This window comes from Bactrocera dorsalis, chromosome 1, assembly GCF_023373825.1.
Source record: "Bactrocera dorsalis isolate Fly_Bdor chromosome 1, ASM2337382v1, whole genome shotgun sequence".
In the NCBI taxonomy this organism is placed as follows: Eukaryota; Metazoa; Arthropoda; class Insecta; order Diptera; family Tephritidae; genus Bactrocera; species Bactrocera dorsalis.
Window position 1 is genome coordinate 31,317,654 of NC_064303.1, and position 25,804 is coordinate 31,343,457.

General features: G+C 34.9%; 2 protein-coding genes across 13 annotated transcripts in view; both read right to left on the bottom strand.

Moving 5' to 3' along the window:
- Positions 1–3,074, bottom strand: part of LOC105223377 (uncharacterized) — a 4,839-nt gene extending 1,765 nt beyond the window's left edge. The window contains exons 1-4 of the mRNA XM_011201093.4: positions 2,537–3,074; positions 1,879–2,312; positions 1,574–1,820; positions 14–1,096 (exon numbers count right to left, since the gene is read on the bottom strand). Of these exons, the coding sequence (XP_011199395.2) occupies positions 14–1,096; positions 1,574–1,820; positions 1,879–2,312; positions 2,537–2,855 (2,083 nt within the window). The 5' untranslated portion in view covers positions 2,856–3,074. The remainder of the gene's footprint in view (positions 1–13; positions 1,097–1,573; positions 1,821–1,878; positions 2,313–2,536) is intronic.
- A 3,766-nt stretch (positions 3,075–6,840) lies between these two features.
- LOC105223378 (sodium/potassium/calcium exchanger Nckx30C) overlaps positions 6,841–25,804 on the bottom strand; it is a 321,392-nt gene continuing 302,428 nt past the window's right edge. For all 12 annotated transcript variants that reach the window (XM_011201095.4, XM_049452184.1, XM_049452180.1 and 9 more), the window contains one exon: positions 6,841–12,824. In XM_011201095.4, coding sequence (XP_011199397.4) covers positions 12,584–12,824 — 241 coding nt within the window. In that variant the 3' untranslated portion in view covers positions 6,841–12,583. The remainder of the gene's footprint in view (positions 12,825–25,804) is intronic.

Here is a 25,804-nt window from a genome sequence, read left to right on the forward strand (position 1 = left end):
TTTTATTACATACCTCCATCTTCTCGGTAAATACGTAAGGATGTTGCATTGCTGCTACTGTCGCTAAAAGTGGCTGCCGATAAATCATCATCGTATTGCAGCGTTATCATATCCTCATCGAACTCAGTTTTAATATTCTCGGTTTTTATATCAATATTTTGTGCTATCATTTCAGCATTTTGCTCACTTTTATGCACTATCACATCATTTAGTAGTTCTGTTAAACTTATTTCTGTATTTGTTTTAGTTACCGATTCTAGCTTAGCGGCGGCAACCACTTTATTCAACGGTGGCACTTCAACTTGTTGTATTGCAAATTGCCTATTGTTAGTGGCATCCTTTTGCCAATTAAGTGCCGTTTCTGGCATTGGCATGAGCTTTTCAGTTTTGGCGAGCAATGATACTTGCGGCGTATTAGCTTTGGGCAATGTACGCTTTGTGGTTGCCTGCTGTAAGGGATTGTTAATGCCCAACTTAACCAAAGTCGGTTGCGTATCTTTGGGTAACATCTTTACAATCTTGAAATTCGACGATAATTTTAACATTTTTGGCATGTGTTCACTCTTCGGTGAAACTTTTGCGGTTTGCGTCGCATTCGTATTTCTTTGTTGTAATGCTACCGATGATTTCAGTAGCGATTGAGGCGAAGTTGTGTGTGCCGGTTTTTTTATTTTTTCTTCGCCTGCCTTGTTTGCTAAATTAAAGTACTTTGGAACACTTTTAAGAGAGAATTTGGAGGTAATACGTTGTGCCAGTAGGTGACTCAAGGGATTTGTTTTAACTTCTTGTGTCGATGTAGATACTACATTTTCACTTTCACTTGCGGCTGGAGTTAGCAATTCCTTACGTATGCGCAATTTGAGTGGCGGTCCAACCCGTTCTTCTGATGCTAGAGAACTTTTATTGATTTCAGTGTTATTTGTAGATTCTCTCTTAACTTTGACTGGAAAATCAGGTAGAATCATTTCGTAATCTACAGGTTCTGTCTTAATCTCAACTGTATCATCTAGCATTTTTGTGTTAGATTGCTGATCTGTATTTTTGAATAATGTTGGCTTCAATCTCAATTTCAAACCGGCAGGTGCGTAAGAGGTAGCTGTTGACATAAAACAAAATATTTTTTTTTTAATAAATGCTCATCTAGTTTTAACAAAAACAAAAAAAGTTTACTTCGGCTACACCTTTCACTGGTGTATTTTTATAGCTTAAAAAGGTATACAAATATATGTATTTATTTTGATTTTTTTTTAGAGATTCTATAGATGCCTTGAATAATGTATTATGCCAAATTTCAAATCTTTTCAAATAAAGAAGTTTTTTATAAAAGGAATTAAGTTCGATCGGTTTCGACAAAATGACCAGTTTCTTGTGGAGAAAAGAACATCATCGATATCTCAAAAAAAGAGAGACTGGTTTGAGTATATACAGACAGACAGACGGACATTTATAAACTCAGAGAGACTCGGTTAGTGATGCTGATAACTATGCATATGTGTATGCATTTCCTTCTTTGTGTTACAGACTTCGCGGCAAATTTAATACAGTGTATATTAACTTTACTTGGGTTACTTACCATTTTTAAATTTATAAGTGTTGGTTGTAAGTACTTCTTCTATGCTTTTCGTCAGCTTTGGCGTTTCATTGAGAATGCTGATCATACGTCCACATCTATCGGGTAATGATTGCCAATGTTCGTGCAGCTCGATCTTACTTATGAACCAGTCCCGGCACATAGAACAAACAAAACGTTTCAATTTGCTATGCATGGTTTCTTTGTGTTGGCACATTTGTTCGAAGTTTTGGAATTTATGATTACAAACCTATTGAAATGATTTTTAATGTAAATGTTTTCTTTAAATTAGGCATATAATCACTTACGTCGCATTTTAAATGTTTTATATCATGTACAAGTTGTTCATGATTCTCACATTCTTCTAGTGTAAAAAACCAGTTGTCACATGCTTTTCTAGTACAATATAAACGGTTCTTTCTATGCTGCTCCATGTGTTGTCTATAATGGATTTCTTCAAAACAACGTTTTAAGCATATTTTGCACATATACTTTTTAGTTCTGCGATTACACATGGGGCCATTCTGTTTAAGTTTTGGCATATAGGCCAACTCTGTGTTATTTGGTGATAAATCAGTTGCCGTTATAGTTATAATATTTTCATGTTCGTCTACTACTTGAAAATCGTTTGTTAGTAGGTTTAGTTGATCCTCATCCGTGGGAGTAACATTGGCAGAGTATGGTAAGTTTTCAGACATGTTGCAATCCTCAGCAATATGTAAGTAATCATCTACGGGCTCCTCTACAAAAAATATATAAAATATTTTTATTAACTATCAATTTTAATAATAACCTTTAAATACAAATTCATTGATGAACAACAAATTGTGATACATGGCAACACAGTCGCAACTGAATGCGTGCAGTAAAATAAAACCGATGAAATAATTAGCTAATGAATATCAAGCAGCAATTTGCTTTATTAGTAATAATTTAAAAACGAACTGACTGGCTGCAAAAACTCACCCTTTACTTGCACATTTTGTGCCATGCTTGCTGAACTCATTGAATTCTGTTGGTTAATATCATCATCGAATTCTGTTGCTTCCGCATTTGTATATTCGTATAAATCTGGTTCAACTTTAATTGTAACATTAGCACTGAAATTGCCCGTATTAACAGCTTTTATAAGGCTATACGCCCTTTTGTCGCTAACATCAAAAGAACCTTCATTACTTCTGCTGCTGCTGCTTTGATTAGTGGCGTCACCTTCAATATCGTCCATTTCCGCAGCGTAGATTATCTCTAGCGGTTCTTGTTTTATTTGCACCATCTCCTCAGCCATTACCGTTAATCTTTGTTACAATTTTCAATGTGATAAACAAACACTATAATGTACCGGCCAAGTAAATTATTCAAACACGCATTACAACATAAGAATTACTGATTTATTATTATAAAAAATTTTACGGTGAAGCTTTCATAGGCACACAATTTTAAACCGCGAGAATGTGTGAGTTCCATGGGCGATCAACCAAACGTCAAAAACAAACGTCAAACATATGCAAAGAGAAGTATGGGAATTTGTGAGTAGGTATATTTTATGCGTTTGTTGCCTAATAGTGTTGCCAAATAACATGGTATGTACAAATTTAAAATATTCTATTCTTATATAATTTTATTGAGAGTTTATTACAGGATATGAATAATTATAACAAAATATTTAAAATTTAACATTATAAATAAAGTATTTAGTTAATCAATAATAATTTATGGCTTCCTGCAAACCGTTACATGTATTGCACATTTAAATTTCGTACAAATTCTTAAAGAGTAGGCAACTCTGTGTGACGCTATCTCGCAGCGGCCATTGTGGGAAATTTATCGATATTTGTGAGTCTTTCAAATGTTCAGTTGTAAAGAATGTATTTTTTTAAATTAATCTCAATAATTGTAAAGACATTTTTGCTCGTAATTCTAGAAATACGAAAAAAACATTGCAATTAACTGAAAATCGCCCAGAACCTATTTCGATTTTCGTTAATGCAGCCGAAAAGAAGGATACATATTATTGTGAATTAAAACGTGTTAGTGTACGGTTGTACTTGTTAACATTTCCGATGACGCATAGTGTGTCGTTTTGTAATTGCGGCTTAAGAAACTTTCAAAAACTTTCTTGTAAATGTCACTTGCTTATAATTATTTAATTGCTACTGTATGGGACTTTCAATATTTTAATGTGGCAATGTTTGCGAAAATAAAAAAAAATAATAATAATACTTACGACTGATTTCCATTAGAAAATTTTTTTTTTGCTAACATAACCCTTAAAATTTTTTTTTGTTTATGATGGTATAATTTTTTATAATGTATGTGTATGCATGATTTTTATTATTATTATGTATATTATTACATATATTGTTTTTGGTATATATTAAAATATATTAAATTTATGTATTGTACATTAATTTATTTATTATATATATTGTAAGCAAAATATACGTTTAAATAATTTTATTTATTATAAAGATTGTCTCTTTCAAATGTTGGCCGCGGTTACGTCATGGATGATGCATCCATTTAGTTCAACTTTCGATGACTCGTTCGAGCATTTCCACTGCTCGAATGAATAGAAGCGGAATTGTCTGCATAGACTTTAGACTTTACTTATCCCCCAGGCAACAGTGTGATATCACACGATTTAGGTGGCCAATCGACCGGCCCAAAACGTGAAATTATCTGCTCACCAAAGTGTTCTATCAATAAATTCAATGATTGATGCGATGTGTGGGAAGTGGCGTCATCTTGTTGAAACAAAATGTCGCCGGGATCCCGAGCTTCAATTTCAGTCATTAAATAGTCGGTTATCACGGCGCGATAACGGTCGCCATTGACGGTAACGTTCTCATTGGCATCATTTTGGAATAAATATGGACCGATGATTCCGCCGCCCCACAAACAACACTAAAGCGTTGTTTTTTTTTTATGGAGTTTTCCTCGTCTCAAATGCGGAAATTTTGCTTGTTTACATATCTATCAACCCAGAAATGGACCCCTTCGTTGAACAAAATTTGGTTTGAAAATGTTGGATCTTCTTGGAACTTTTCAAGAGCTCATAAAGCGCGAAGCGGAAGGTCGAGCGGCTTTGGTTCTTTCATAAGCTGTACTTTGTATGCCAAGTCGTTCCATACGTCAGTCCGAGTTGCTGCGAAGGGTATCGAATCGAGTACCCACGGTCTTCGTGTACACTCTGATAGTTAATTAGACTTAATATCGCTCAATTTTATTGTAAATTATTGTTGCCTTTTTCGGTTTGGCAACAACCGTTACCACAACCGCGTCACTGTGGTCTTATCAATGCGTCTGAGCTACGGCTACTATATTTTCCTTACTGCGTGTTGGACGTGGTCTATTCAGTTGAATATTATCCAGTAATGAATGCTGGTTCTCAAGATGAGTGATGGTGTTGCGAATAGTACGCTTAGTAGGCTGATTATATCGACTATATGTAAGTTGAGTGAAGCGAGTGAAGCACTTTCCCTAAAGAGTGTGAATTTTCGTAATAAAGTTGAACGATTTTTAAGCGTTGTTAAGGCGTAAGTCTTTCCATGATGAAATACCAAACAATTCTGAACAAAAATAACATGACAACTTGATACATTCATGCGTCATCTGTCAAAAAAAGGCCATTAAGTACCACTACATGGATCAGCCGTAACAAATGCGTCTAGAAACATTTTTTTAAATTGTTAAAATATTTAAAAAAAAGTAAGGAAACCACTTTTTGAGAAAACAGCTACGAAGTATATGGTTAGATTAATTTAAAAGGACGATCTAGTGACAAAAGCCATTAAGGATTCCATATATAGAACTAAGAATGTCGGTGAAATCTAAATAGGATAGTCTTTTCGTATTTTGTAAATTGATGTCGTTGCAGTCGTATAACTCCAGTGCTACAATCAAATTGTGCCATTCCATATAGTGTTGAAAATACGAGATTTTAAGCTTCATGAAATCAAAAATTAAATTCGAGGAAGTCGACAAAAAGTTACAGCTGTTCAAAAATGAGTGAAAATAATGAAGAAATTCGCTACTTTTTGAAATTTTTGTATAAAAAAGGAAAGAATGCCACGCAATTAACCAACCATTAAATTTTTTGAAGTTTAGGAGACTATGCTGTATCGTGTAGCACAACAATGGTTCGCTCGCTTCCGTTCTGGAAATTTCGATGTGGAAGATCCACTTCGCTCTGGTCTATCTATTGTGAGAAAGTTGATGAAATTGTGGAAAAGATTTACCCGGACCGTCACATAAGTAGCCATGATATCGCTAAGAAAAAGGCTGGCTGTAAAAAGTTGCTCGATGTTTTAACAGGATCGAATACGACAATAATGTGCGAAAAAGATCATGGTTCAAGCATAGTCGCAAGGCCATAATTGGCGCCTCGAAAGGTTATGCTGAGTGTTTGGTGGAATTGAAAAGAAAGCATCCACTATAAGCTGCCCCAGCTTGGAAGCTTGAAGCAAACAATCGAAAAAAACGGCCAGTACTGATCAACAGAAACAGCTCGTCTTCCATAAGGTCAACGCTAGACACATCTTTGATGACTTGGAGGAGCTTGGCTGGGAAGTTTTGATGCATGCACCATATTGCCCTGACGTTGCACTATCGGACTGCCATTTGTTTCGGTCAATGCGCAACTCCCTTAATGGAGTAAAGTTGGCTTCAAGAGAAGCCTGTGAAAATTATTTGTCGCAGTTTTTCGCCGAGATACAGGATTTATACTGATGGATTAATATCTCTAGCAAAAAAATGGCAAAAGTGGTCGACCAAAATGATACATACATATTTGGTTCATTAATTGAAGTTTGATTAGAAATACGAAAATAGTTTTTCGACTACAGTTACACATTTCTCAAATCAAGTACAAAATTAAGTATATAGTTCCCCCCCGTAATTCTATTCACACGCTCCCTATTAAAAAAGTATCGCAAATATTTTTTTTTCAAACAACGCATTTTATTCAAATATTTCATTCAAAATTCAAATAGTTGTATGTACGTTGGTAATGATTTTGTTATATGTATGTATATAATTATAATAGTAATCATAATAATAATAATTATAATAATAATAATATTCTTTTGTTTATTTATACCTTCTCATTATTATTATTTTGTTATGTTGTTGTTGTTGTTTTTTTCTTCTTTATTTTTATTAAGTGTATAATAATATGAAGTGACTAATTTTCAACAATTTTTTTGTATGCAATTCAGTTGCTTTCTTCTGATTTTTTCACGCTCTCTTTTTATCTAGCAAATGTTATGCTTTTATTATTTTTTTATTTTTTGTGTGTTATTTATTATACTTAATTTCTTATTATTATTAATGTAACTTTGCTTTTGTTTTTAAAACTCTATAACCATAACAATTTGTTGTTTATTTTTTCTATTCTGCTTACGTTTTACGTGACGTCACCTCAGCTAAACCGTTACATTCGCATTTAGCTTTTGCAGCTTGTTTGCTTATACGACGCTTAAACAAACATAGTCGAAATACTCATATGCATATTTTAGTAGACTCGGACTCGAGAGACTTTAAAGTTAGTAGTAACTTTTTGAGAGTTTAGATAGATTTCCCCATATACAAGTAAATGTCAAATAGTTGCTGCTATTTGCAAAAGTCAATTTTGATGCTAACTATTATATATATAATTATGGGCCTGATAGTTGCGCGCCATTTTCGTATTCGTTTTCTGGTTAGTGGTTAAGTGGTAAGTGATATATGGTTCCAGTTTTAGCATTGTAGTCTCAATTAAAGCATTATCCCGTTCAAATTTTGCAATATTGCTAAAGTTTTTGTTGTGTTCTAGTAAGCTAGTGTTCAATTTGGTTTTTTATTTGATGTACTATATTTCTTCGCAAACTGTTTCCGTCTTCGTAGCTTTACGTGTATTGAGTATAAATTTTGACAAGTTTGTTGTATGTCGGTTCACACACGGACTCTTTTTTTTTAATTAAACTAGTTTTTCCTTTTGTCGGCGATTGTACGGCGAGCAAAGACGAAGGGAACGTGTGGGCCGCACTCGGTTGGATACGTGTTTGGTGTTCTTGCTCGCTTGTTCACACGAGGACTCTTCTTGGCGCGTAAACCGGTTTTTTGTGGGCGAGGAGACAACGAGGAAAGACGAGGCGGTCGTGTTACTTGTGCTCGTCAATATTTGTGTTTTGTTCGTAATAGTTCTGTGCAACGAAATTTGGCATTCATTTTGATTTTAAATTTCTTCATGATGATTTCTTTCCTGAGTGCAAATGCGCTCGGTTTTAAATCTATATTTACAATTTGTTCGGAAATTTGTATTTAAAAGAACCTCAGAAATCGCGTTCGCGCGTGGCCAACTTAATTTACATGTTTTTGAAAGAGTTGTATAAAAATTAGTTAATAAAAGAGATTTTTGTGCAACGCGCACATGAAGCATTCAGGGATTTAAGAATGTAATATGAAAGCGAATGCAGAAAGTTGTCCGGATTCGAGTTGCCGCAGACGTTTCGCTCGCGTGAACGCAATGAACGAGACCAAAAGAAAATGAGCGCCAAAAGGAATCATCTGAAGGCAGTCACAGAGATATTTTCGAAAAGGTTTTGCAAGTATAAAATTAGTTAATGAACGATATTTTTGTGTGCATGAAGCGTACAAGAATTAAAGAATGTTATATGAAAGGGATTGCAGAAAATTGTCCTTAAACCAAAACCCATATCGAGGTTTTCTTCGACTCCGACTGCTTGCTTTCGGCTTCTTACTTCTTTTCGGCAGCAGCGCCAGCAACAGCAGCTGGATCAGGGGCAGCAGCAGCAGCAACAAACTTGCAGTCATGTCGCTCATATGAACACAATTGACCGTCAAAAGCGACCTCGTTGGAACGCCGTCTAATGCGCGCCAAAAGAGTACGTGTGTGAACCACAGTCTGTTAGTCCGTTGGTTTTTCTGCTGTTCGTACGTTAGTTTGTGATCGCGATCGGGTTAAATCGTTTAGTGGTGTTGTTTAGAGCGCATGTGTGTTGTGTAGGATATGTTTAATATGTGTTTTCTTGCAATTTCTCGTTATTTTTTCTTTTTGAAATAAGTTATATGTATTTAGTTATGCTTTGCTTGCGCTTTTATAGTTCAACTACTAAGTTTGCCTTTGGTAAATGTATGGAAGATTATTCATTTTTGTTTACGAATTTATAATGTTTTTTTTCGTTATTCAATTATCGTTTATATTTAATAGGTTTTTTTTTTTTTAATAGTAATTTAGTAGTCGTAAGTCAAGTAAACAAATGGAAAGTATGGAAAATGTGTGTCAAGTATGAAATTTACGCGTTTGAAATTTGTTCTTTTGAATTGTATAGTTGTTAAATTTTTTTGGTAATTTTCACTTTGGATACTCACTAAGGTAAAATGTGTACTATGTATGTATGTATGTAAGTATGTTGATTTTTTCTTCACTTATGTTTGTAAGTATGTAGTCTATGTTTGTTTTAAGTGTAATACGTATTTGTTGTTGTCTCAAGAGTAATTCATTTCATACAATACTTTGCGTCTTTGCTGCTTTGTATTTTTTCTTTTATATAATTTTTTTCTGGAATTATTTAGTTTCGGCGAAAATTAAACAATTTCTCGGTTAGTGTTAAGTTAAAATGTGTTTGCTTGTGTTAAGTTTACGTTTAACTTTATATATTAGTACTAGCGTAGTTTAGTTGGTTTAGCTCCACATAATAAATTATTGCTTTCTTAAAAGTTATGTTCTAAAGAGTTTTCATTATGCATACGTGCGTTGCTTTTTCGACTGCTACTAACTGCTTCGTATTGAGTTAATGTTTTTGTTGTTTTTTGTTATTATTATTATTATTTTCATTTATTATAATATTTGTTTTTGCTTTTGCAACTTATATAAGTAAGTTAAATGGCTGTTTCCTCGTTATTAAGTCATAAATGCCTATAGATTTTTTAAGTATATATTATATATATATATGTATATATAGTTTAAATACTAACTGCTTGCGTTGTTTGCAAAAATTTAACGGGTTTCTCTTCGTTATCATATATTTTATGTTTCTTTTTTAATTTCACTTTGTACAAATTGCTACTTTCTCTTACAAATCTTCTAACGCGCTAAATTGTTAACAATTAATTCTGTCTGCCAACAGAATCCTATATTATAATAATATTTTTTTTTTTGTATAATTTAACTAGCTCAAGGAGTTTTAAAGTGGCTATAAAGTTAGGTCTACAAGTAAATGAAGTATATATAATTTTTTCCGACAAAATAAAGTGGCGAAATGTATGTGCGTACTCGGTTAGCATGAGTGTAGCAAGTGTTTTGCTGTAGAGCGCATTATTAACCTAACTAAAAATCTATGGCACAGGCATAGATCGCGCGTAGTTAGTCTTCTAATGTAGTACTTATGTAAATTGGGTGTCTTCTGCATACAATGAGCAGTGAGAAATATTAATTAAATAAGTGCTAATATCTTTGCCTAATAAATGTAACGCGAACTGACTAAAGAGTATTTAAGCTTTTATGTAAAGGTTAAAATTTTTCTTGTTTGTAATACGTTTTCTAATCGTTTTGTGTTAGATTTTCAATTAATAGGCGCGCATGCGCATTGTATACATGTTCATATTATGCAAATTTCTTTGGTTTAGTTAGCTTTTCTTAGATTTCTTTTTTTTTTGGTTTAGCAAATTAGTAGCGTTTCAATGTTTCAATAAAGTAAGTTTTTGTTAGAGCTTGCTAGCTTTTTGTCATACTAACTAAGTAACTAGTACGTTTTTTAATTTACTAGAAAAATGTATGCAGTGATTTGAAAAATGCGTTTAGATGAATTGCTATGCTTTTTTTTAAATATTTGGTTAATAATTTTATAAATTTTTTTTTTGTCAAAATTTATTCGGAAAAAAAAGAAAAGAAAAGAAAAGTAAAAAAAAGAGAAAAGAAAGGAAAAGAAAAGAAAAGAAAAAATAAAGAGAAGAAAAGAAAAGAAAAGTATAGAAGAGAAAAGAAAAAATAAAGAAAAGAAAAGAAAAGAAAAGGAAAGATAAGAAAAGAAAAAAAGAAAAGAAAAATAAAGAAAAGAAAAGAAAAGAAAAGAAAAGGAAAGAAAAGAAAAGAAAAGAAAAGAAAAGAAAAGAAAAGAAAAGAAAAGAAAGGAAAAGCTAAATAACAAGAAAAAAACGTTAACTGCTGCTGCACTGAAGCTATAATACCCTTCACAGGCTCAAGTTTGTTACAAAAACTTGATTTTCAACGATTAGTTTGTATGAGCGCTATATGATATAGTGCACCGATCTGCACAATATATGCGAAGATTGTAGCGTTGCTTAGGATAATAGTCTATGCCAAAATTCGTGCAGATATCTTGTCAAATAAAAAAGTTTTCATACAAGCCTTTGATTGAGACTGGTCACTTCGTACGGCAGCTATATGTTATAGTGGTCCGATAACGATGATTCCGACAAATGAGCAACTTTTTGATTGAAAAACAACGTGTGAGAAATTTTAGACCGACGTCTCGAAAATTGAGGGACTAGTATGCGTATATACAAACAGACGGACAAACACAACTAAACCAACTCTTCTAGACACGCTGATCATTTATATTCATATATGTACATATATGTATATTAAGTATATATAGTACATATATATTATATTAATACCTAAGCTCTTACCTGCTGGTTGTTATAAACTTCGTGACAAACTTAATCTTGTACAGCATATAAAAACAAAATAATAGCGTTAATGCCGACCATAGACTTGACTTTAACTGTTGAAAAATAAATATCTTACAAAAGTTTACCATTCATAAGCAAGCTTGATTATGTGTGAGAGGCTTAAAAAGTTCGTCATCGTTTAAGTAGCTTTTAAGCGCTTTTTATACCGTGCCATTAAAGCACCAGCGCACACACAGCTGAAAGCTTTTGTTCTGCACTTTATTGAAGTAAGTAGCTTTGAGTGTTTCAAAGCTGTTATAAAAATCACAAGCCTTTTTTTTCATGTTGCAGCTTTCGAAGCTGTGAAAGCTTTATATGGGTTAGACACCAAGTAAACGAAAGTAGCATATTTTTCAGTTGTGTTTCGTGCTATTAAGCGAATAGTTATGTACAACTTGGTCTGCGTTAAATTAGAAGAAAAAAATTTTAGTTTTGTGCCATATTAATATTTTTTCAATATACATACATACATATATTTATGTTAACTACAACAACGTACATTTTCATATACTTAAATAATAAATTCAATTATTATTTGTTTTTTGTTTTTTTTTTTGGTTTTTGTCTAACAATTCATAAAAATTTGCCTATAAAATTCAATAAATATTCTTTACAATATGATATTTGAAGAGAGTATAGGAGGAGCGCATGAAAAAAGACGAGAAATTTAACAATTACATTATTATTATATATGTATATGTATGTATTTAGTTATAGCTTGTGAAAGTATTCAAGAGTTATAATTGTTTGCTATATATATGTATATATTTATTTATATATATATATGTATATATATATATATATATATATTAATATTGGTTTTGAAATAACGCTTATGCTACAATTTTATGCACTTGTCTGTCTGTTTATATATACTAAATATATTTATTAAATTATATGAAAGCCGTTTGCAACGCTCTTCAATTGCGCCGCTGCTGAATCGCTTTACTTATGTCATTAAGTTTTACTTAAGATTTACATTTCGTTTTCACTATAATAATTCCAATATTATCTGTAGTTTATTTTTTTGCTCACTGCTTATTAACTTTTTTTATTTTTTTTTTTGTAATTAATATAGTGTTTTATAATTTTATTAAAACTACTTTAATCAATCGCCTAACTTGCACTATTTATATTTTTCATATTTTTTGCATTTATTCTAAATATTACATATATTTCATTTTTTTAATATTAACCTGCTATTGTATTTTGTTGTTGTTTGCTTATTTGTTTTTATTTTCTTTTTATTATTTTTTTATTTCTTTTTGTGTGTATGTGTGTGTATGTGTTTTTTTCATTATATTTACTCGTCACATTTTACACTGGACATTGTAGTGTATCATATTCGAACATTAACGAAACAGCAACAAAAACGAAATACAACAAAAACATTGTAAAACCAAGTCCCCTATTCATTTTCCAACGGAAGCAGGCAATCGACATAACGACAAAGAGTAACATCATGAAGAGTATCGTTATGGAGCAGACCATGCCCACAGAGTTAACCTCGACAGGTGCATCATAGATGATGCCATAAATTAGCCATGGTATAGGTAAACTGCAATTGAAAGAAATGGTAATGGTTAGTAATGGTTGTATAAAGTTAGAAGTATCGTTAACTAAGTTAAAGTTAGAGTTTTTAAACTAAGCGGCGGTTGTCATAAGTTGGTAGAGAATTATAGATTCTAGCTAATAAATAGCTTCTTCAATTGTTCTGTTAGGTATCTTGTTCTAGCCCAGAGCATAACAAAAAATATACAATAGAGGTTCATATGTTTTTACAATAGACTATAACTTCTTAAAACTCAGTATTAGGAACTCTTTACTATCTAGTACTTTTTTATATCTTCTTCTTTATTGGTGTAGACATCACTTACGCTGTTATAGCCGAGTTTACAACAGCGCGCCAGTCGTTCTTTCCTCTCCAATGTTAGATTCAAAGTGTAGCTACGTTCTTCTCTACCTGTATTTTCAACGGAGATGAGGTCTTTCTCTTCCTCTTCCTGTTGTAGAAGACAATAACTACTCTATTCAGCTCTGTAGCTTGAATTAATTTTTCCAACAGTAGATTGAAGAAGTCCTATGACAGGGTGTCACATGATCTGAAATCTTGTTTGGTATCTAATGGCTCGAAGAGGTCCTTCTCGATCCTGATGGAACTTTTGGTATAGCTCAGGTCAGTTTACACAGCCGTATTAGTTTTGTGGGGATACCAAATTCAGGTATACCCGATACACAATCGGCGAAGCGGTGGTGCGTGTCGATCCTCTTTTCGCGGGTCATTTCCAAGTCTTGGCGAATGGTGAATACATGGTTGATTTTCCAGACCTGCAGCAACACTGAGGAGGCTTTTGACACTGTTGTTGGCGCAGATTGTGGGGTCTTCCTTTTTGTGGATTGGGCAGAGCACACTTAAATTCAAGTCGTCGGTTCTTTTGTCCGACCATGTTTTACAAGGAAGCTGATGCATGCTTCTTATCAGTTCTTTACCGCCGAATTTGAATAGCTCGACCGTATTTGAATAGCTGTTCTCGAAGAAAGGAAATTGCTTTTCGAACTTCGTAGAATTTTTGGGCAAACAAATTTATTTTTTCGATTTATGTAATGGTTCCATTCAAAAATGGGGTTCGATATCTCAATATAATTTTTGTATAACCATTGAGCCAAAACTCTGAACCAAATATGCTGCAAGTGCGAAAGAAGCTTTGGGCAAACGGTACTGCACATTTCGATACTAGTTCGATAGTGTAGAGCTTCGAGGTCTTCAAATAAAACATTTGTTCCTATCGTGGGCACCTCACTTGAATGTATTTTTTTTCTTGCGAGTACGGTGCAGAAAGACTAGATAATAGCTAATTCTTCCTATTGTGCATTACGAAAGGACTGAGTTTCCGACATATGAGATCAAGGAAAGGTCGGGAAATATTTTAGGTTAGAAAGTACCAACTAAGGCTTAGGTTAAGTACAAAGGTCGATGCAAAAACTTCTCTACCTTAGACCGCATAGAACTCCGGTGCGTTGTGATACCTACAATACTTATGTATGGATCAAAAAGGCTCTCGACAAAACGCTCACAGTCATAAGTTTGTTGAGGCGACTGTCACCAATTCCGGATATTTTATCAGGATGAGAGACATGCCTGCCAAAATGTTTCAACTCTAATCTTGCAATAGATGTTTCGACATCATGTTCCTCCATAAAATGTTGACAATTAGAGTCCGACAAGACTTTCAGTGTAACCGCATGTAGGCCTATTGAACAATTCCCAGTTTCTATGACTACGGCAAGATGAACCCTTTTTGAGACCAAGTAGTAGTGAATATCCTGCGTTGTACACTAGGCCAGAAGGGTCTCGAAGCCGCATAAGAGCTGGTTGTCAGCACCTGCTAAGCTTTCGCGAAGTCCAGGTGTCCAGAGGCTATAACATTGCAGACCCAACTCGTTCCATCCATCAGGACAAGGGTGATATTTCTTGCGAGCCTGCGATTTCGCTATGACACCAAAACTATTCTGATAACGAAGTAGTTTGATGTTATCGATAGTGGGCAAGCTTCTTGACTAACTTTGTCTAATACATTAATAACAGCTACCTCTGCTTGAAAAAGATCACAGTAGTTCGGTAACCTAAAACTATGTGTGAGGACGAATTCCTTCCCTTTAAGCTTCGAAAAAGCTCACTGTTGTAGATCAGCGATCTCCTGTTCCCAAAAATATTTTAGTTAATACCAATAATTTCAGTTATACTTCAAAGAAGAGCAGTAGTCATAGAAATGAATAAAGGACAAGCAAATCCCTCCCTGAAATATGAAAATTCTCTAAGCTTATAAAATATGAAGCCGCTTGTGTGCTAATACCCTCAGGATAGCACTAAGCAATGCTGATATATTACAAAAACTCAGACTCAGAGCCAATGTCAAAAGCATACTGGTTTCATAGAGACAACGAAGGCAGGCGGTCAGTCTTGCTGTTGTGGTGGGTTACAGTTGGCAGCGTTTGTGAGTGGCCACATTGAGTTTAAGTGAAATGCAAACACATTTTACAAAAAATACATATGTGTAAAAAGCTGGAAAAATAAAATTCTTAATAAGGACGGGAAAGTACGGATAACACTGAGTGCGAGAAATACTCTAGATTTGTTGGATATTACGCTGTAAGTTACATACACATATGTTGGTATTTTGGATTTTTATGTAGACCAGGATTGCTTTGTACTCTAAAGATAGCTTATCTTTTTTTGAAATATTTTTAGTCCATTTTTATTTCTAGAATAACATTTTTTTATCGTACGTATTACATGATCACATTTGATACGGACCGATGAAAATGTCACTTATTTTTGTACAAATCATCAAAATAGGCTCTTGAGATAAGTGAGCAAGCCAAATTGTATTCTAATTTTCCGATCACTTGTTAAAAAACCGAACTGGACTGCCTTCAGCGAATTTCGGTTCTTTCGGAGCTCCATTTGCTGGGTTGTTGAACAATTTCGACGTCATGTTCGTAAATTCCAGTAAGATGCGTTTTGCAGTTTTTTTTGCAAAATTTTCGTCCATTTCCAAAAATATGTATACCCAAAACATTAACAAATATGTGTTGAGTCGATCTATAAGAGATGTGGAGATCATCTTCCACATATTTCTTTGATACTAACATGACGACTTTAAAGCACTTTTTCTTTGTTTTTTCGATGATATCGTCATTAACGGAGATTGACAGAGCTCGATGACCTCACGACCTTCACTGAGTGTTTTGTGCAAATCAAATACTGGTATTCGAGTTAAATTAGACTGTCCAAAACATTTCTGCAAAATTTTCGATGATCGGAGACACAAAATTTCAACTTGCTTACGCACGCTCAGTCTGGCTCAAATTTGACCAGACGAGTTCTGTCGAGTGAAATGGACTTGTTATTGAAACTTGACTTCATAAGACACTATACTTGTTTAGCGTGGATTTTGTAGGCGTGGTTAACTAAATAACCGTTAACCACGTTCCTTTAAAAGGCAAAACTTCGGTGCGATGAGATAAGTGAACATTTAATATATGATGAACCACAAAAAACCGTTATGTGAACAAAACTATAATACACTGTAAGCAACTGCATACGCTGAGCTAAAGTATACACCCACACATACACAACTGCGCACATTCATCCAATTGAAAATAACCATACGCAGGTAGCAAAGCGTATGAAAAACTTTTGAATAATTTCCAAGGTGCAAACATAGTAACATTACTCGTATATATGTACATATGTATATGCAGATGTGTGTAGGAGTGGAAAAATTAATGTGCGTACGAGAGGAGAAAAAACACCGCTACACATCATGATACTAATTACACCAACAAGTGGAGAATAAATTCACATACTTGTAGGCGCATACATAGAACACACTGCTTGTAGCTTAGAGCTGGCACATGGGCATGTGTTTGTGTGTGTATGCATGTGAATGGGCTTTTACAAATACATGCATGCATATTGATAGTGGTAGGAAATGTGTGCGACAAGGTCACAATTGTATGCCACACTCGCCTAGACAAAAGTAAACAGCAGCGTATTCATAAACTTGCTATCTGCTATCTCCTGAAGCACACACACACACACACACATACGCATATATACTCAAGCATATACAATTATAAGCGCTGTGGTAGCTTTCCTTGTATATTTGGCTGGGTGTGTGTGTTGCTGAGTTTTTGTGTTCAAATTGCAACGGAAATGAAAGTTGACATTTGTGAATTGTACGCAGTGGGTCAACGCATGTAAAAACTTTGACAGCAAAGGTGCGTGGTTGGCTATGCATTATGTTGGCCGCAGTGTTGGTGTGTTCGGTAATAAAAATTAAATTTGTAATGAATTAAAAAAGTTTGTAAAAATAATAATATATGGAAAAATTAGATTTTTTATATTAGGTAATTCATAGCACGTCACGGAATTGGGACGTTTCAAAGTCAATTAAGTAACCTAGTGGCAAATTTGGAAAAACAATTTTTCTATATTTCGATAATCTATAACTTTACTAAAAAGATGATAGAATAGGCTTTGCATTGCTTGATCTTGAAGAAGTTCGAATAGCAATTACTCGTCCGAAGGAAAACAAGGCCGAGCTATTCAAATACGGCGACGAAGAATTGACAAGGAGCATTCAGCAGCTTCTTTGTAGGATATGGTCTGACGAAATCACGTCCGACGATTGGAGTTTAAGTGTGCTCTGTCCATTCTACAAACTGGGAGACCCCACAATTTGCGCCAACTACCGTGAGATAAGTCTACTCAACATCGTATATAAGGTTCTATCGAGCGTATTCGGTGAAACATTAAAGCCCACTGTCAACAGACTGACTGGATCTTATCAGTGTGGCTTTAGGCCTGGAAAATCAATATGATATTCACCCTGAGCCAAATCTTAGAAAAGACTCGTGGAAAGACGCATCATGTTGAGCAATACCAGAAGCTCCGTCAAGAGCGGGAAGGATTTCTCCGAGCCGTTGGATACCAAACGAGGTTTCAGACAAGGCGGCCGCCTATTGTGCGACTTCTTCAATCTACTGTTGGAGAAAATGATTAGAGCTGCAGAGCTGAATAGAGAAGGTACAATATTCTAGAAGAGTGCACGACTCGATCGACATCGATATCATTGGCCATAACGACCGTGCCGAAGCGAAGCATATGGGTCTGGTAGTGAACGAGGGCAAAACGAAATATCTTCTGTCATCAAACAAACATTCGTCGCACTCGCGACTGGCACCCACCTCACTGTTGACGAACATAACTTCGAAGTCGTGGATAATTACGTCTATCTTGGAACCAGTATTAACACCAACAGCAACGTCAAATTCGAAATCCAAACCTGAATAACTCTTGGCAACAGGTGCTATTTCGGATTGAGGTCGCAATTGAGAAGTATGGTAAAGTCCTCTCTCGACGAATAAAGACCATACTCTGCAAGTCCCCCACCATTCCCGTCCTGCTGTATGGTGCAGAGGCATGAACGATGACAACATATGAAGAGTCCGTGTTCCGAGTTTTCGAGAGAAAGGATCTGCGGAAGATTATGGTTGTCTGCGCATTGGCAACGGCGAATAATGCAGTCGACGACCATTAAAGCAGTTTTTGGCGCTGAAAAAGATTTATCTGCTTAAATCTCAAATCTAAAAACTAAAATACTTTTGTATTATTATGACTACGTAGGTTGCCTTTTATATTTCGGGATTGGAGAACCAACAAAAAAAATGATATTTATGGTCTTCATGATCGTCCTGTCAGATGAACAGTTGAGCGTCTAGTGGAAAAATTTGAATCCACAGGCATAGTACAAAATGTTTCCGTGCCAGTGAGATAAAACAGTGCCTGTAGTGTCAAGAATATTGCTGCCGCTAACGCATCAATTGAGGAAGACTAAAGTCAGAGTCTCACACGTCTTTCTCAAGCGGTGAGCATCTCTGTGACGTCGTTGTGGGGAATTATGCGCAAAGATTTTGGCTTACATCCTTAAAAGATCAGTGCTTCTTCCATGATGATCAAGTACTGTTAATGGGAATCGCTACCGCTCAATCATAACCGAATTTTTTTGGCCCGAATTGGATGATATTTTTGGATAATATTAGCTCCAACAAACCCCACAGTGAATGTCACAATTGATTAATTGGAAACCCAGTTTAGTGAACGTGTTATCTTACGAAATGGCCCAGTTAATTGGCCGTCTTGGTCGTGCGATTTGACGCCGTTAGACTATTTCCTATGGGAGCTACATCAACTTCATGGTCTACGCCAACAATCCAGATGAACTACGTTCGAATATCGAACGTGAAACTGCAGCAGTATTGGCCGATTTATGCTTGAAAACCGTCGAAAATTGGGTTCAGTGGCTTCCATACATTCTGACATTGAATGTACTTTGACAGAAATAAAGAATTTTATTGATATCCGTTATTTCTTTTACTTTTGTAACGCTCTTATTGAAAAACCAGTTACTTTAAGTTAAAAATTTCCTACAAATACCCTCATTTTTGTTGTACTAAATTGGTACTGTGGAAAATTTTCAACGAATATTACCAAATTTTTTTTTGTTTTCAAATTCGCAAGGGGATTATAATCATTCAATACTATGGGTAATGTAGGGTCAGTGATTATTTGACAACCACTCATTAATAAATTAATGACGACTGCGGTCTTAACTTGAAAGACAAATTCATTACTGATCAATTCATTTTGATGAGTTCATTTAACTGTCATATAAACATGTCTACAAAGAACTTTGATTTAGTATCTTTTAAATAATCTAAAGTTATGGATGAGGCGACGAGTCACATTATGTTTACTTATGAGAAGAACAAGAGGCTGGAATGCAATAATCATTAACAAACAGTTCACCAGTTTGAGTAATAACGACCTAAAAGGCTAAAGACAAATAAAAATAAACATTAAGTTGTGTGAAGTAATATGTTGAGGAGTTCCTGGATTGATCTTTAATAAGCTGCCTAATTTTAGAAATCGTTTTCGGTTTACGAACGCATTAAAGACTGAATTGCAAGGCTATAATGAGGTCTCGTCTTTTAAATAAGAAACTTATCTTTAAATTAACCACATATTATAAGTTTCCTACATTACGATTTTAAAGTATTACCTTTTCACATGGTCCATATATACTTATTTAAGTCGATAGTAAACTTAAAGCCAAAAAATGGGCTCTTCACTCATATAACTCTTAATTTCATTAATATTTTATTATTTCCGCAGTAGTTGTTGTGGTTTTAACCAACACAAACTTTTTATTATTATTATTATTATGACTAAAGCAATTGTCGTTGCTTTGGCTTTTTCACTATTTTCAGTGTTTTTCTCAATTTTCTTTAGCGTTGCTTCAAAATGAAAAGGCAGCCAGTACGTGTGAGTGGTTACTCATACGCCATGTTGAACACAGTCAACCTCAAAGTACGAGAAAAAACGCTGCTTAATGCTTTTAATTTATTATAGCTTGTAAAAAAGCTTGTATAAACTAGCTGCTTATTTAACGTTATTCACAAAACTGTAAGCCAGCATTGCAGGTAGGCTAACTAATCACTCATTTATAACGCAAAGTTATGCTAGTGTCTGACATTTCTTACAAAATTCTTTTCAATCACATTTCTTTGCAATCTTTTGTAAAAAGTAGCTGAGCTTTACACATGCATATATATTAAATAGATATTTTTGCATGTATATATTGTTGAAAGACTTGGCATTTTACAGTGAATTTCCACTTGCGCCTTAATGTATGCTAAGACATGACACACTTTACTCAACACTTGTGTGTCAGTCCTTCCCGCTACACATAACACTTTCTTTTCACACTTTTAAAATCCTTCATTCGTTTGAGGTTTTTTGTTTTGTTGGCAGCTACTTGTGCGTGTTGTTGCCACCAGCACAATTCAAGGCCATTATTTGCCACTTATCACACGCACTTGCTGCAAATAGACGCGTGCATGCGTAGCGTATAGGGAGTATATACAGTTATATAAAGAAACTTGTATGTGTGATATTGTAGTTGCATAAAAGTCATGGTGAGCTTTTCATTCGGCTGCACAAAGTTCTATATATACATATGTATGTGGTTGACTGGAATATACTGCCTACATAAATATATTTAATATTCACACATCTGCGTGAGGTCCACCACTTAACATGATTTTTCAGCGCAATCAGCGCGTTTTTTCTTATTGTTTTTCCATATTCTATACGACAGTTTAATAAATCTTTTCATTTTGACCTTCTTCGAAATCATGACTTTTAATGTTCTTAATTTTTTCGTAAAATTTAATTTCATTCGTGGTTAAGAATTCTAAATTACCGATTCTTCATGCACTATGGTTTTTAATTCCTTACGAATTGTTGACAGATCATAGATTCAATGAAATAAGGCTTCAGTGGAGCTTTTTACTTAAAAATCACCTGAATGATCTCCGGTACGGCTTTGCCACGGCTATTATTCGCATATGGAAGGTATGGAAAGCAATTGGGAAAAAAAAATTGATTTGGTCTGGCATGATTTGACCATCTTTCAAGAAATAAGATGGACGGCGTAATACCAGAAAACTGTAGAAATAAGTTTTGGATTTGTATTTACTGGAAAAATAAAAAAAATGCTTATTGTGACCCCAGTTCCAAGCGTTCTTTTTCGTTACAGTATTAGTTTATTAATAGAATTTCATTTTCAGGCAGTGTTTTCGAAGAATTCTTAGAAATGACTATGTCGCAGAGTCTAACTCTCATGGCTTTTTCACTTCTCATATACAGACGAAAGAAATGTGGATAGGGCGAGGCCGTTGGGGAAGATGCATCATGATCTTTTTCACAGATATATCAAAACTCAGAAGAATGGCTGCAAGGAAAGCTTTTTGGGGAGCCCTTTCTCGAGTACAGTTTTAGTTTATCGGATCAGATTTCAAGTATTCGCTCCGACAGCAGAGTGTCAAGAATTGCTTTGAGCTCGTTCACTGTGCGTTCAAAGTTAGTAAAAGTTGGATGTCCTCACTATAGATAGGAACACATTAACTTATTATTGTACATTCTGTCAAATAAGTACCCGAAAATTCTTATTTGTAATTTTACCGCTGAGAATATTTCAAAATTTTTTTCCCAGGTTGGCACAACTGTCAGTCACTATTCTGATAATTTTTATTGCTGTGTGTCATTTAGTTTGTTTACGGCGTCATTAGGAACAAGTCAAACTTTTGTGTGCGTTGCGATTTTTTTCGGTTTCGACTCATTTTTGTCGCGCTATTTCGATGATTGTTGACTTGTTTGCATGTCGTACTCGAAAACTCATGTCTCGTCATCAATTATGATGCATGTTCAAGCATGTTTTCAGCCACCTTACTGCGATTTACTTTTTGAAGAAAAATCAGATGTTTTGGCACCAATCGCGCTGCGACTTTCTGCATACCCAAAACATCAACCAAAATATGACTCATGAGACATGTCCATTATTTGGGCTATCTCTCGCGAACTATAATGACGATTTTTGAGCATCATTTCCTTTACTTTGTCGACGTTTTCTTCAGTTGAGTGCCTGGTCATAGCGGAATCGCTGAGAATTGAAAGGCCGATGCAATCTCGTTTACATCGTTGGAATGAGATTCGGTTGGTGTTTTGAGCTGTAGGTAAATTTAACAGACACGTTCAAACACAAGCTCCTGCGCGGCTGCGAGACCATTCTGACCTTATATAGATTGCAGGACATCCACAGTACTATTCGCTCTCAAATTCACCTTGCCGCAGTTATTGGAGTTCTTACTGGTCACTACTCAATTGGCATGTACGCGATAAAGTTGAAACTCAGAAGTCAAAACTGTGTTCTATAAACTGTGTGGGACTCACTGTTAACCCGACCTTTTAACCTAACATAATTTACCCCAGTTCTGGTAAGAATGTTCTTAAGTAGCCGATAAAGATCGACTCAGCATCAAAATTCTAAATGTGAAGCAGCCAATACTTGAAATACCGGATCTGAGGACCAGACCAGTGTTTGAAATATCTCAGTAGTCATAAAAGATGGGAACTATATAAGATAACCTAAAATCAAGCTGTAGTTGTTGAAAACAAGTTCAATCGCCAGAAATTGATAGCAAAGAAATACAAAAGTTTCCTGAAAAGGAAGCAATGGGAACATTCCGCAGAAAACAGCAAACTAAACACTCCCAGAAGAAAACAAAACGTCCCCTAAACGAATCATCGGAAACACAAGAAACACCAGTAATAGTTCCTTCTTTACCCTTAATTATACTCATGAGTATAATCAGCATCAATCCATCAATCAATTTGTCCAAGTTCGCGGCTAAAGATCAAACAGTATTCCATTTTTTCTTAAAATACCTGACTAAAGAACTTAGAACAAGCCTTTTAAAGTCCAATTTTTTGGAGAAATATACCTATACCTTCAAATATTTCAAGCATTACCGATGCCGGAGGACGTAAGAGGTATCAAAGCCACGGCAGTAACATATGTGTAAGATCTAGCTTGTTTTTTTTGAGGTCGAAGCTCTTAGACTTACAAATACCATCTTGTTGAGACAGTTTCGCCCTTGGAAGGCTTTAGGAGTAGCCGAGTTTCGGCATTGCTATTGAAAAAGCCATATTGTCGCCAAGGAAGACATTAGACCTTTACTTTAAAACTAAAGTCAATTAAGACCAAAATTGGATAGACAACTTTTTCTATTCATTGTTTCAGCAAGTTGGTAATACTCAATACCAAATTTGTCCCAATTTATTTTTTTTAATTTTTAACCCTCCTTTTCGGTAGCTTGGACTATTTGCCGCGGCGTACTGCTGTGAGTGCGTTGACTGCAACACGAGTGTAGCTCATTTTCTAATACCCACATGTGGTAGAAATATTTTAGTTTATTTAGTTGAATACATACATACATATCGAGTATTTGATATTGACGGAACTTTTAAAGCACGGTGGGGCTAAAAAACATTTTCAAATATATGCTGAGGTAAATATTTAAGTTTATAAGTTTGTTTATGTGTATATCGCACTACCGTGCCCATTTTCTCCAAACATTTTTTGGGACATTGAAAAATGCGGTTAAATGAAAAATAGCACAAAACAAAATACAAAACAAAAACTAACCTGGCATAGACGAATATGCCGCCATTGTGGTAGCGAATAAAAGTAAATAAAAAATAAGAAAAAAATAATTCTCGGTGGTACCCAAACTTTAATACCCTTTAGAAATAAAATAGAATTTGATTTTAATCGGTACGTTTGTATGGCAGCTTGATTTGTTCTATGCACAATAAGCTATAGTGATCCGATCTGAACCATTTAGTTAGAGATTATAGCATTGTGTTGGAAAATATATTAAGTAAAAATTCGTGAAGATAAATGCTCAAACGAAAACGTTTTCCGTACAAGGGCTTGATTTTGGACGATCAGTTTGCATGGCAGCTTTAAGCTATAGTGATACGATTTAAACAATTTATTCGGAGATTGGAGCTTTGCTTTGGAGCATAATCTGAGCCAAGTTTCGTGAAGATATTTTGGCAAATAAAAAAGTTTTTCTTCATATACCCTGTTCAGGGTATTAAAACTATGGCGGTTAAAAGAAAAATCAATTGACTACAATATTCGCAGATTGTAGATTACTGTATTGCGAAGGTATGCATGTTTGCGAGTATTTATATTCTATGTATATACTATATAGGTATATATGTACATATGTGGGAGAGCATTTATGCTGGTGAGTAAATTTGGCGTTTTTAAGCGGCTGCTACTTTGGTACACGGAAATTTAAGTGCAGCGATGCTTGCGACTACCAACTGCTGCTTATATGCGCCTACATGCTTACCTATGTACAGACATGTATATGGTACACATATGTACATACATATATGCATTCAATTGTGTTTTACAGTTTTTCGGTCTGCTTGCATTTGCCGCTGTTTGTTTTGTGGGTATTCCGCTTGATTTGTTCTATGCACAAATTTTCTTTCGCACTGCATTGCCAGTGTGATTTATTTTGTATTTTGCATTTAACTCAACATACTTGCAGACGCAGCTGCAGTCTATTCTACCACGTATATGACTTGTTCATTGCATACTTTTTTGCTTGGCCTTGGTTTTACGCTTCTAACTCATTTCTAGTTCACTAAACTCTAGAGGAAAGTCCATTTCCTTTTCGTGCGAATTTTCGTATTTCATTTGCGGAATTTCAATTTTAACTTGACGTGCAAAAAATGTGCGCTGCATACTTTTAGGAGATTTAACATTTCAGTAAATTCTCACAGCGATTGTAGTTCTTGCAACATATGATGATATACTGTTAGCAGTCAATGATAAATACATATAATATGAACGGAGGTATACATATCTATCTACCAGATATAACAGGATTTTCTACAAATTTAATTTAAGCAGCTAAATGTATGCTTAGACAAAACATTTGTTAGCGGTTATTTGGTGGAAAGAGGCAACATTTACTAAGTGCGTGGATATAATTAAAAAAATGAAATTTTTAAGCCACTTCTATTATGAAATAAATAGAAATGGGACTGTTTTGTTACCAATGCATTCCTTTTTAGTAAAAGTCTGTGCTTAGCAAACTTATGTGGCAACTCTATAAATATCCGAGTCTGATGTTTCCTTTTCATTGGTAGGGTTTCTTACGTGGCGGGTCCCAAACCCAGCACACAAACCTTGATAGGGATGATTTGCTCTCTCACTATAGATCGCCTTTAAATGGATGTTTTTCGGCTACGCGGAGCGTACTTGGTCGAAGACCGGAAGTCGTGAGCTGCTTGAGCCATAAGTAAAATAATAATTTCTGACCACTCCCAAATGAATGGCGCACAGAGAACTTTCCTCACTTGCGTGAACTACTACACATGGCTCCATTCTCCTCCTGCAAACCGCCGTTGAGAAATACCAAAAGCTCCGTCAGTAAAAGGAAGGATCTTTCCGAGCCGTTTGATACCTAACGAGGTTTCAGACAAGGTGACTTCTTCAATCGTGCGACTTTTTCAATCTACTGTTGGAGAAAATAATTTGACAAAGC